General features: G+C 54.8%; 1 protein-coding gene across 5 annotated transcripts in view; it reads right to left on the bottom strand.

The window, feature by feature from the left end:
• Positions 1 to 991: 991 nt before the first annotated feature.
• The window catches only part of Kcnt1 (potassium sodium-activated channel subfamily T member 1), a 56,612-nt gene continuing 45,437 nt past the window's right edge, over positions 992 to 12,166 (bottom strand). For 3 of the 5 annotated variants that reach the window (XM_035446766.1, XM_035446765.1, XM_027422914.2), the window contains 11 exons: positions 12,058 to 12,129; positions 11,759 to 11,893; positions 11,168 to 11,279; positions 7,923 to 8,024; positions 7,541 to 7,624; positions 7,283 to 7,408; positions 6,908 to 6,928; positions 5,771 to 6,101; positions 4,423 to 4,485; positions 1,242 to 1,329; positions 992 to 1,112 (listed from right to left, as the gene is read on the bottom strand). In XM_035446766.1, the coding sequence (XP_035302657.1) occupies positions 992 to 1,112; positions 1,242 to 1,329; positions 4,423 to 4,485; positions 5,771 to 6,101; positions 6,908 to 6,928; positions 7,283 to 7,408; positions 7,541 to 7,624; positions 7,923 to 8,024; positions 11,168 to 11,279; positions 11,759 to 11,893; positions 12,058 to 12,129 (1,255 nt within the window). Of the gene's footprint in view, positions 1,113 to 1,241; positions 1,330 to 4,422; positions 4,486 to 5,770; positions 6,120 to 6,907; positions 6,929 to 7,282; positions 7,409 to 7,540; positions 7,625 to 7,922; positions 8,025 to 11,167; positions 11,280 to 11,758; positions 11,894 to 12,057; positions 12,130 to 12,166 lie in introns of all 5 variants that reach the window. The other 2 variants (XM_027422919.2, XM_035446767.1) reach the window with 2 other exon arrangements.

Raw genomic sequence — 12,166 nt, 5'->3', positions numbered from 1 at the left:
CAGCTGCAGGACTCCATCATAGCCGCAGCTGCAGGACTCCCCCCCACAGCTGCAGGACTCCATCATAGCCACAGCTGCAGGACTCCCCCCACAGCTGCAGGACTCCATCATAGCCACAGCTGCAGGACTCCCCCCACAGCTGCAGGACTCCCCCCACAACTGCAGGACTCCATCATAGCCACAGCTGCAGGACTCCCCCCACAGCTGCAGGACTCCCCCCACAGCTGCAGGACTCCATCATAGCCACAGCTGCAGGACTCTCCATAGCTATGGCCCTCTGCAGGACTCCTAGAGGATCCATTGGTGGCCCTGTCCCCGACCCCATGCTGGGGGCTGCAGAGCTCAGGCTTATGGTGGGACCTCCTGACAAGCCCCTTTTCTGTTCTCCTCCTAAAGGGCATGGTGCTTTTACTGGATGGCCCTCTGCCTGGCTCTGGGGAGAGGCAACGCATAGGCCCAGCGGGTATAGTCTCAGAGCCATGCACCATGCAGAAGCTCTGATGAGAACAGCACATGGGCAGCTAGAGAACACAGCTGGCTTCCATGCAGAAGTCCCCAGGTCCATGTGGGACTCAACTCCCCAGTTCCAGTCTTTCCTTCTCCCATGCACCCCAGCACCCCTTCAGAAATTACTGAGTGAAGCCATGCAGGATGGTGGGAGCCAGGGTAGTGTCCAGTCCCTGCTCTGTCCCTTCTCTGTTGCTGGCCTCACACTGTGGCCAGATCCAAGCCACGAGTTGTGGTACAGCTATGTAAAGAGATGCAAATCATACACATTTGTAAAAAGAGGTTAAAAAGTGCCTCATGTCAGCTTCCAGAGTGGTCCAGCGGTCTCTCAACTGGCTCCACTAAGAGGATTTCATTCCTAGGGGCAAGTCTTGGAGCCACCATATAGCCATAGTGCAGCCTGCTCGGTCCAGGCCAGTGTGTGACAATGCTCCCTCTGTGTTCTGTGTCTGCTTGTCCATCCCAGCAGATGTGTGTCATCTGCTCAGAGCTGTGTCTCATCACGGGTCTCAGGATTACAGGATGAGAGCTTGTTGTTGCAGCTGTTCTTCCGACTCTGGGAGCTGCTGCTTACATGGGCCAGGGGGTCAGAGCGAATGAGGTACCTGCAAAAGGAAAATACCAAGGAAGGCTCTGGAATGGCAAGCCAGGTAGCCAGCCACACCAGACCTATGCCATCTGTGGGACCTGGAGCCCCATGCCTGATGCTGGGAGGGCCAATACTTTGTACTCACACAATGTCATTGGGCTCCAGCCTCGTGTCTGGTGGGGGGTTGATGAGTACATAGGAAAGGGTGTTCTGGTGATGGTCATTCATCTCGTCTGCAAAGGACATAGCCCAGGCATCACCCAACCCCACCCTGCACAGCTCTGCTGGGCCCCAGGGACCCAGAGGAGCTATCTCTCCAGCCTTTCTTGCCATATACTGACTGGTCCTCCCTGACATCTGTCCTCAGCTCCTGCCAGCACTGGGCAAAGCTCAGCCGAAGGGAACACCAGAACACTGGCTCCCACTCTCCCGGGCAGCTTGCTCAGCTGACAGCCAACCATAGATGACATCTCAGCAGTGGGAGGTGGGGGTGCTGACTGAGCAGAGGCACCGAGCACACCTGCACATGCCTGCTTCCTACAAATCTGTATGGGCAGGTGCATACGCCCACATGCACACAAACCCACACAACACCCGAGTATACTTGTACATGCCTTCACCTGCATCTATAACTGTGTACACTCAGGCGTACACCTATGTATACCCACATTTGCAAGCACCTGTGCATACCCTACATACATGCACCTGTACATATACCTGTGTGTACCCATAAATACTACTGGTCACCTGCACATATGACACACCTACAGTCCTATAGTACCCTCCCCCATACAGCCATACAACACCTACACACACACACACACACACACACACACACACACACACACACACACACCCCTACACGCCCTCCAGAAGCTGTTCAGGCCCTTCCTATCACCCCCTGAGGTGCTCTGCTGGTGCCCCGTCCCTGGGACTGGGCAGGCCACCTCTAATCTCACCGATCTGAGAACAGGGTCATTCCCTCCTGCTTGTGGTTATGCTGCTGTTCTTCCAGGGAGAGAGACCAGCGATGGCCCCAGGGTGATCATGGAATGTGACCCCCTAGGATTGTGGGTGGTTCTGGAGAAGCAGCCAGTGACATAGTTGATATCTGTGCTTGACTAGCAGGGCACCATGGAGACATACAGTTTACCACCTTCATGTTCAAGGCCACACAAAATGAAGGTAGCTTGGGGCAGGACATCCTTCTGCCCACCCCCTTCCATTTTTCTTTACCCTTTGTCTTGCTAGACATATCTGACTCCCCCGTGAAACTGAAGAAGCTGCCAAGTAGTCAGCTGGGCCAGGGTAGGGCATGCCTTGGCTCTCAGAGCTGCAGCCCCAAGATGAGGGAATATGGCAAAGAATACTTCTATGAAGTGGGGGTTCCTGTACCTCAAACAGTCTGTACCTGGAGTAGTTCAAATGGAGCCAATACCTCTGTCTACTGCAGCGTAGGATGGCCTGGTGGCCCGCTCTCCATATATGGGGGTGCTGTTCTGCCCCATGAGTGTCAGTTTTTGCTTTTCTCCCATGGCATGTGGCTCATGCTGGGAGCCAAGTGGGAAGTGTGTTATTCTGGGACCAAGTCTCTCGGGCAGCTCTGGGGTGGGCATTGCAGGGACAGCAGGGAGTGTGCGGGAGCAGGCGTATTCAGTCATGTTCACAACACCCCAGACCATAGCTACTGATACGTGAATATCAGGGCCATCAGACAGCCATCCTGCAGGTGGGGTCAGAAGCCCTGGCTATGAGAGGAAGCGCCTGGATCCTCCCTCTTTAGGCCTGAGCCCTGGGCTACCAATGTTCCCCAACCAGGGACAGAGCTGGGAATGTCTGACATTAGCAAAGCCCATGGGAGGGCAGGACTAGGCCTGGCTTCATGCTTCTATGTTGCTAAGCTGAGGGAACCATGCCAAATCCCAGCTGCCATGCCAGGGTGGGGCTGTGGTCAGCTTTGTGGTATTGACTCCAACTGCTTGGCCCAGGAGAGCAAGTCAACTGCCCTAAGGTAGCCTTAGCATCCACATGCTTGGTAGGGAGCAGGTGCAGGGGTAGGATGGGGACAAAGCTGGCTTGATGCACTTCTAGAATGGAAACTCGCAACAGGTTAGACCTCTGTAGCAGCTCTGCTTCCCTCACCTCCCAGACCTAAGCCCTAGGTATCTATGCCCATTTCCCCATGCAGCTGGAGCTTCCTAACCTGAGCCTCGACTTGCTCAGCTCAAAACCAGTATAACTTTAGGGCTGTGATCTTTCTCCGGCCTCCTGTGCACAACGAGCCCCACACTGGATATGAGCAGGTTGTGACACTCTGGCCATGCATCCTGACAACACTCCATGCTGCACATAGGGTCCTGTGAGTCCCTGTTGCCAAGTTCCAGCACATTTTCTCCAGTGAGCACCCAACAGCACCCTGTGATCCTGCAGGAGCTGCCCAAGCCCTCATCTGCCCACCTTTGCCTAGGAGCCACACAGGAAGCAGATGTAGCTGGGTGCAGGGTATGCTTGGTTCATGGAAGTCACCAGGCCCAGATCAGAACCTCAAGTGGCCAGCAGAGGGCCCAGTTCCCATGACTGCTGTCATGGGTGGCAGGATGAGGAAAACCACAAGCCTAGGAGATGCCAACACTTCGCTTCTGTGGCTGCCCATGCCATCCTCGAAAAAAAAGGACCCAGCTAAACTGACATTTACTTGGGCCCAGACACCCCTAAATCTCCCAGAAGACCTGTTTGTTGGGGAGGTGCTGAAGGCCCTGAAGTAACCTTGGCTCTGGCTCTGACAGGCCTCGGTGTCAGGTAGCTCTTTGGAGGAGGTGCTCAGCAGTGTTAAAGCAGATGAGAAGCAACCACTAGGTCAGCTCCGTCTCAAGCAGACAGAAAGAGCCTTCTCCAGAAGCCCCAAGTCTACCTGGGGTAGTCCAATCCTGTCTATGCCTTGGCACAGAGTACACCCCTAATTTCTATCCTCATGCCTGGCAGGAGGCTCACTAAGACACACAGGGACTTTGGGCATCTCATGAGACTAGCCAGAGAGGCCAGCTGTTGCTGGAATGGCCTGCTGCCTACTCAGGGCAAAGTTAGATGGCACAGCACATCCTAACAACAGAGCTGGGTGAAGTATTTGGGGTTAAGCCCTGGGGCCAGGGTGGACACCATCATCTGGGCTTCCATAATAAACCAAGGAGGAAGACAGAAGGTCTGAGAACCCACTGTGGACACACAAAGCCCTCTCATCTCTCCTGGTCACTGTCTGGCCCAGCCAAGATGGCAAAGGGTTGGCACATCCCCTGTGTGGTGGCCAGTATCCACTGGAGCAGAATTACCTTGCAAATATCCCAGGTTTACCCGATTCATCACATCACTGGCTGTTAAATTTGCTACGTCCTCTACGGAACACATAGGAGAGGCACAGACAGAAACAGAGAGAGAGACAGGTCAGCAAGCAGTGGGCGGGGTGGGCACGCTGGCACAGCAGAAAGGGTGCAGGGCAGCGGCCAGCTGCACGCAGACACCGTCCATGCTGAACAGTGGTGGCCAGCACCAGCCACCTCAGAAGCAAGTTAATTGCCAAAGGGGACCTGGTCCTTCTCTGCCAAGCACTGGCATATAGGGGGTTTTGCAGAGGCTGAGGGGCACACAGGGCAGGTACCAGTTCTGAGCTTGGTCATGTGGGCTGGACTCTGCATCTGTAGTATTTGCCATGGCTCATGCTGAGCCTTGATGGCTAATTCCCTGGAACAGTGGGTTACCCAGGCAGGGGTACTGAGGCATTGTAGGGATACTCCACACTGGACACATGGCTGGGAAAGGCCTGGGGTGGTCATGCTGTTCTCAAAACCCTGGTCTCAGTCTTCCCTGCGCCTACCTGTTAATGAAGTCTAGCTCTGCCTTGTGAATATGCTCAGAATGCCCAATATGCACAGCTGGCACACGGCCCAGCCCCAGTGACCCCTGGGCAGCTCCCTCTACTTGGGGGAGTCTCCAGGGCCCCCATCTCAGATGATGGTAGACATCACAATGCAGGGTGAGCCTTGGCAATGGTTGAGTATTGAGACACTAAAAGATTGGGGGTGGCCACAGGCCAGAACAGAGATCTTGGCCTTTGACCTTTGACCTCATTAGCAGAGGCAGCCTGGTTGAAGTCACACAGATATTACCCAAAAATAGCACAAAGAGGAGATGGTTACAGAAGTCTCTTGGCATCGATGTTCCCCTAGGAGTGACTCTGAAGCAACAGGAATGTGATGATGGCCGTGGGATGAACAGAGGAATGGGTAGCCATTCTTGTTCCCAATGACTATGCCCTGCCCTATCCCTGGCAGGGACCTGCCAACTCCTTCTCTCACATCTCTCATGAAATGGGAACACTGGACCTGCATCCCTAATGAAGGCCATGAGCTTTTGGGGAGCTGGCTTGGCTCCACTCTACTCTTTCTCTAGGTCCAGTCCCTTACTTTCTGCTGGGGAAACTGAGGCTCCAGAGTGGTAGAGATGAGCCAGTTTGTGGGTTATTCTGCATCTTCTCCATACTGGGTGGGTGTAAGACACTCCTCTGCCCTTCACTGAGCAGGCCCAAGTGACCATGGTGGCCATGCCTGCTGAAGGAGTCAGATGTGAGATGCCCATCACCGGCTCTGGCCCAACCTGTCCTGCCTCGCTGCCCGCCCTTACCGTAGCCAGTGGTGGGCAGTCCCAGGTGCTTCATTCGGTTCTTGACCAGCTCCGAGAGCTCCTGGCGCTCTGAGCGCCGGTAGAGGCTGAGCCGCTGCTGGGTGATCCACTCTGTGGCTGCAGGTGCCTTCCCAGCCTGCTTGCTGCTCTTGCGACTCAGTTTGCGGGCCCACTGCAGGCTCTTTCGGCGCAGTAGCGGGTGCTCCACTGGGTCAGCACTGCCCCCGTGTCGGCCATGGGTGCTGCCACTGCCAGAGGCAGCCCGTGTGCCCCAGGGTCCCTTGGCCTCCCGAGTGTCCTCGCAATCCTCCATGTTCACCGAGATCTGGGACTGGGCAGGCAGGAGGGGCTATGGGCTGGGGCCCCTTGTGCCTCGAGGTGCCAGGAAGGAGATGGACTCTGGACCCACATGTGAATACCAGCCTTCTCCAGGCCAGAAGGACTGTGGGGTCCTGTGTTCCCACCTGTACCCCGGTCTGCCTGGCCTCCTAGATCTGTTTAAAGTCTGATCCAGGATGGAGTCAGCCTGTCCCCAGGAAAGAGGATCCTTAACGTTTCCAGGCCATCACATCTTGTCTGGCTGGTCCCTCTGGCCTGGCATATCCCGGCTTTACTCTAGCATTGGGGCCCCTGTCTATATCACAGTTTCCCTATATACAGGTGGGGCAGGGGTTCCCATCAAACACATCCTTGGGAGTTAGTGCAAAAGAGACGGGGTGTGGTGGGCTGGGAATGACTGAGCAGGCATGTGAGGTGCTGGGGAAAATGTGGGGACCCCATCAGGCAGTACCTTAGAGAGACTGAGAGGGATAATGAGGGTGTGGTGCTCAGATCAGCCCATAGCAGACCTGACACTCTGGAGGCTACAGTGGGACCTGCTGATGGTGCATGGAGCTGGGCTGGGATGAGGGGTACACATGATGTGGGTAAACCCATGAGTGATTTCCGCCTGCCTCAGTTTCCCCATCCTATAGGAGAATGGTAACTGCTGAGAGCCCCGCCCCCCAACCCCCAAAGTCCAGTGGCCAACACATTTTCATTTCCTGCCTGCTTCCCATGGGCATGGATCAAGGTAGGGAAGAACTCCATGAGGCAAAGGTGAAGCAGAAACTCCACACGGGGCCCGGGGGTGCTCACCTGGGCTCTGAGGTCATGGGGCTGTAAAGGAAAACAAGGCCTATGTGGGACCTTTGGACATGTTTGTCCCTACCCCAGTATCTTAGCCTCTTAAAGTCCATACAGAACATGCAGGGGGCAGGATGGTAGGTGGACATGCTACCCACACAGGTAGACTAGCTTCACCAGACCACCCCTGATACCCTCCCTACCAAGTCCCCCTGGAGGTCTGCGATGCTTCCCAAGGTCACCATTCTTCCAAGAGTAGCAGTTGCTCTCACTGGAGGCTTGTGTTTTGGACACTGAACCTGCCTAGGAGGAGCCTCTGGCAAACGTCAGTCACACACAGGTCCCCAGAGCTGGACTGTAAGGATTAATACAGCAATGGGGACGTACCTCAGAGGAGAAGACATGGCACTCGGTCCTGTAGATGCCAATGGGGATCTCAGCACTGGAGGAGCAGAGTTTCTGGAAGAGGCGGCCATAAGTACGGATCCACAGGTCATCCTCGGTTACCTTCATCTGCGATGAGAGGGAAGCCCTATGCTGAGAAAGGGCTGCAGGCAGTACCCAGAGCCCCAGAACTGCAGTGACCCAAGAAGGATGCCAGGCCTGTGTCGTACGTACGGCACTGTATACCTGGCCCGCACTTACGGCACAGAGGTAGCCGGAGCCTGGTGTGGTGTCAAGGCCCAACAGCAGCCTGGTGATGGTGATCATGTAGTCCTTCACGAAGGACTGTGGGGCAGCAGGGCCACGTGAGGCAGATGCTCCAGCCTCAGCACACTCAGAAGCCACCTGCCTGCCAGCCCAGCACATGAGGTCTAAAAAGGACCAGGACCCAAGACCCCCAGAGTGGTACCAGGGTATCCCTGAGAACAGTGAGACCTGCTGCTCCAGCAGGAATAGGTCTCAGGGAATCTGGGGAGGGCTGTCCAGAGCAATGGGACCAGATCTTAAACAGAGAGCAACTGTGGGCTCTGGTCCATGGATCATGGGACCCTGCCTACCTCCCTCCCTCCACATCCCAGCTGACCTGGTAGAGCAGTGTATCCAACATGCTGATACTAAACACTCGGCCAGCAGCAAACGGCAGGCGGAACATGAAGGCCAGGTTGGAGCCATTCTCCCGTTCTTGCTGCAAGAAAGGGGTCCTTAGGTGGCACATGGGATCATGGTGGCCACAGAATTATGGGTGGCTACCTAGGGTGTGTCCATGTGTGGTATGTATGTGCATATCTGTGTACATGTATATTTGGTATGTGGATGCATGCATTTTATATGCATTTGTGGTATGAGCATGTGTGCATATGTATGCGCTTGCATGTGTGTAGTATGTTCATGGTGTGTGTACATGGATGTGTGTCTCAGCATACACCAACAGATTCTGGCCAGCAGGCTTGAATATACAGCTGCATCGCCCCAGACATACTCAAGGCCAGAGCCTAGGGAGAGTTTGGGGATCTGAAAAGAAAGTGGGACTAAGGACCTGTGAGATAATGTCCCTGTATTTGGAACCTAGGGCCTCGCACACACTGGGCAGGGGTGCTACACTGATCTTGAATCATATTTAGTGATGTCATGGGCACTGGAACATGTCAGCAGGAGGGGTGAGCTGTGCAAGTTGCTGCTCACTGCCCTCTTCACAGGGTCCATGAAGCTTCAGGCACTGGATCTGACGGCTCACAGTATGAGTTTTTTTGGGGACACACTGTCACAGGTATAGTGGCTCTGAACTTCATTTCAAGGCTCCGAGGTCGGAAGTCTAATACAGGCTTCCAGCGGCTGAAGTCAGAGCCAGCTGGCCCTTGTGTTCTTTGGAGGCTCTGCAGAATCATTTTCCCCACCTTATCCAGCTCCTGGGGATGTCCAGAGTCATTGGCCTGTGGCCTCTTCTTTCATCTTCAAAGCCGGCAGTGGGGCCTCTTCCTGTCTCTGATGCCCTGCCTGTCATGTCCCCTTTTGATTATGTGGGGCCAACGTGGACATGGAGGACCACTTCCCATCTCAAGTTCCTTAGCATGGTCCCATCTGCCACGTCTGCCTGTGCCTGGAAGGGGCTATTCATAGACTTGGGAATGAAGGCAAGCTTTCTTCCAGGCCCCTCTTCCAGGAAGCTTCCACAAGGAAGTCAGGTGAGTGTAGACACCCATGGCCAAGTCAGCCCACACTGGCATCCAAGGACAGTTCCCATAGCATAAGGAATTTGCTTCAGTCAAAGGCAAATAGTCGTAGAGGCCATCAGGAATAGCAGCAGTTACAGACGACTTTTCCATCAGTGAACCCTCTACCAGCCACATCTTCCCGGTGACAGAAGGAAGCACACAGGATAAGGTGGCAAAAGCCCCTCTCATGTTGTCCTTCCTTGGACTCCAGTAACAGAAGAGGGCAAGTGTCATGGGAAGGTTCAGGTCAGAGAGTGGAACAGTGGGGCTGGGATGTGTGGGCTTTACTGGCCTGTGAAGAACCAAGCATGTTTGAGCTACTAGACATGGGTGTATCACATGACAATCTGCAGTCACGGCCACCGTCTTCCCACTGTAGCATGCACCTTGTGAATATGAGCCACTGAGGGAACTCAAACATTCCACTGGCTTTCCTAAGAACAGCACTAAACAGAAGTGATCACCCTACAGGTCCCAAGAGACTGGAAGGAAAGGGAGGGTTTCAAATGTTAGTTTCTGTCCAGAACATTCCCTTGTTTCAGACAAGGAAACATTCAGACATATGTCTTCGATGTGGACAATCCTACAAAGCTTGGTGCTCAGTAATACACAGGCCTTAACAATGGGCATGACTGGGGATTCTACCATCCCCAAGAAGCCATGGCACCAGCAACCCACCTCATCTTCTTCCTTACCTTGTCTGCCCGGGACATCATTCATTATGGATCCCAACCCCTCAGCATCCATGAATTCACTACCATGGTGCCCTGACTTTTCAGCTTGTCCTTGTCATCCCTACTGTCACAAAGCCACATGATGGGCCCAGGACCATTCACTGCCTTGAGATGGACAACAGCTGACAAGTCCAGGATGCAGAGATGGGTCAGCCACCAGGTCCATGCTGCAGGGAGCAGATGAAAGCCCCGCCCTCTACTGTTGACATAGAGGGCTGTGGGAGCCGGTTGCTGCTGTGTATGCTGCCTTCACCCATTTTCAGGCTGCCTTGAGGCCCGTGAGGAGCAGGATTGGCCCCAGGTGTGACTGTGTATAGGGATACAGGCTCCACGATGACTCCATGCCTGGACACCAGCCTGGTCTACTCTCAGTCACACGGGGAGAGCCCTCGTGGGATGGGGGGCAGTGGTCTGTGTTTCTCTTCACATAATACCAGCACCTTTAACCATTTAGGCATACCTTGTCCTTTCCCATTGTGGACCTAGATGCTGGGCAGGGCAGGGTCAGGGTTGTGGGTAAGCTGGACAGCAGGAGCCACATTTGTCTGGGGCTCTATGCACCTGCCTCCCTCATGCTTCTCTGACTCAGCCAGACCACTTGTACTTTGACCTAGCTTCAGGTCAGTGCTGTGCTCATGTGCAATAAGAAACCCTAGAGCTTGTCTGTTCTGCCTGATGTCCGGAGTCAGGCTTGGTCCAGACAATTCCTAGGTCTTTTCCAGTCAGCCATGCTGGCCTCCGGCAGCTCTCCACAAACACACTGGCCCAGGCTGAACTTGGGACTCACATAGAGCAGCAAGCTTGGCAGGTGTGACTTCCTCATCTTAACACATGGCTGCCACTGCCCTTACCCCAGTGCCTGGCCATCTGTTGTGTGGGTAGGAGGCAGGGCCACAATCACCATACACCAGAAAAACACAGACAATACCTGTCTCCCATACCCCTGAAACCCCCATATTCTAGTGGGTTGCTGGGTCCTTAGTGTGTCTCTAATGCCTCACTGAGTCTCTGTGTCCCTGAGTTCCACATCTGGCCCAGCTGATACCCTCCATGGAGCTGACACCTCCCATGGAACTCCAAGGTCAGAAGTGCAAGAGATTTTTCCCACTCTCTGATCCTCGGGGTCCAGGGCAGAGGCAGTGTCTGGTACCTGGTGGGCTGTAGGTATCTGTTACCAGTTCCTGCCTGATCCCAGAGAGGATTAGGGCTGACTTGCAGGTGCTCAGGGAAGCAGCCGCACAAGGAAAGCCTTGCATCAGCTGAGCCTCTCTTTAGCTCCCCACAGGACAGAAGCCCATGATCCCACAGCCCTGCCCGCTCCCCTTGACCCTGGTCTCTGGGCTCTTTGGCAAAGGATGGCCCACCAGAAGGGACCCACTTACCTTTTCCAGTTTGGAAAGAGCCAGAGAGTAGCTGTCCTTGGCACGGAACTGCATGAACCGCATGTTGGAAGGGTGTGTGAGCTCTGTGGTGATGCTGAGGCTGGGGAAGAGCCTGGGGGAGGGATGATAGGGGAGGTGTCCTCCTGTCAGGACTGAGGGTCTGAGGAGGCCCTGGTGCTGTGGGGTCTATGGTGAGTCCTGTGGTCATGATTGGGCGACCTCTTGTGGGCCTCATTGTTACAACTGCGGGTGTTGGTCTCTGGTAGATCTGGGGGTCAGGGCTGTGGGGTCTGTGTTGGGTCCCATCGTCATAGAAGTGCAGTCTCTTGTGGGTCCTGTGGTTAGGTCTGTGAACTCTGGTGGGTCCTGTGGTCATAGCTCTGGAGTCCACTGTGGGTCCTATGGTTATGACTGCGGGGTGTCTTGTAGGTCCCATGGTGAGGGCTGTGAGATCTGTGTTGGGTCCCAGGGTCAGGTCTGTGGGTTCTGGTGGGCCCTTTGGTTGGGGCTATGGGTTCTCACAATGGCTCCATATCCATTTCTGTGGAGACCTCACTATGAGGCCTGGCTGCCATGGGTTTAGATGCTCACCGAAACATGGTCTGCACATTGACAATGGTCTTGGCATCTGCCATGTAGTCCTCTTCAGCACTCATGGTGCTTTCCTTGTCCACCACCACCAGGTTGTCAGCATAGATGATGCCACACTGCAACAGGCTGTCCAGGCTGCACAGGGCAAGGAGTATGGCCATAGGATCCCCACCCCACCAAGCCCCTCTCAGCCCCCCTCTTCTTTCCCCTGGGTCTGGGTCAACTGCTCATTTGTGGAGCTCTGGGGAAGGATGGTGGAGGGACAGCAGGCACTCTGGCCATGGCTGTTCTCATCTTACTTGTCCACAGAGCCCTCCATGTAGTAGACCATGGGGAAGCAGCAGATGGCCTCCAGGAAGTGGTGGTCAGGCCTGTGGGGACAGCAGAGTCTGGAAGTGTCACCTGCTC

The sequence above is a fragment of the Cricetulus griseus genome, chromosome 6, assembly GCF_003668045.3.
Source record: "Cricetulus griseus strain 17A/GY chromosome 6, alternate assembly CriGri-PICRH-1.0, whole genome shotgun sequence".
In the NCBI taxonomy this organism is placed as follows: domain Eukaryota; kingdom Metazoa; phylum Chordata; class Mammalia; order Rodentia; family Cricetidae; genus Cricetulus; species Cricetulus griseus.
Note: the sequence above shows the minus strand (reverse complement) of the source record. Positions and strands in the feature narration are given on the sequence as shown.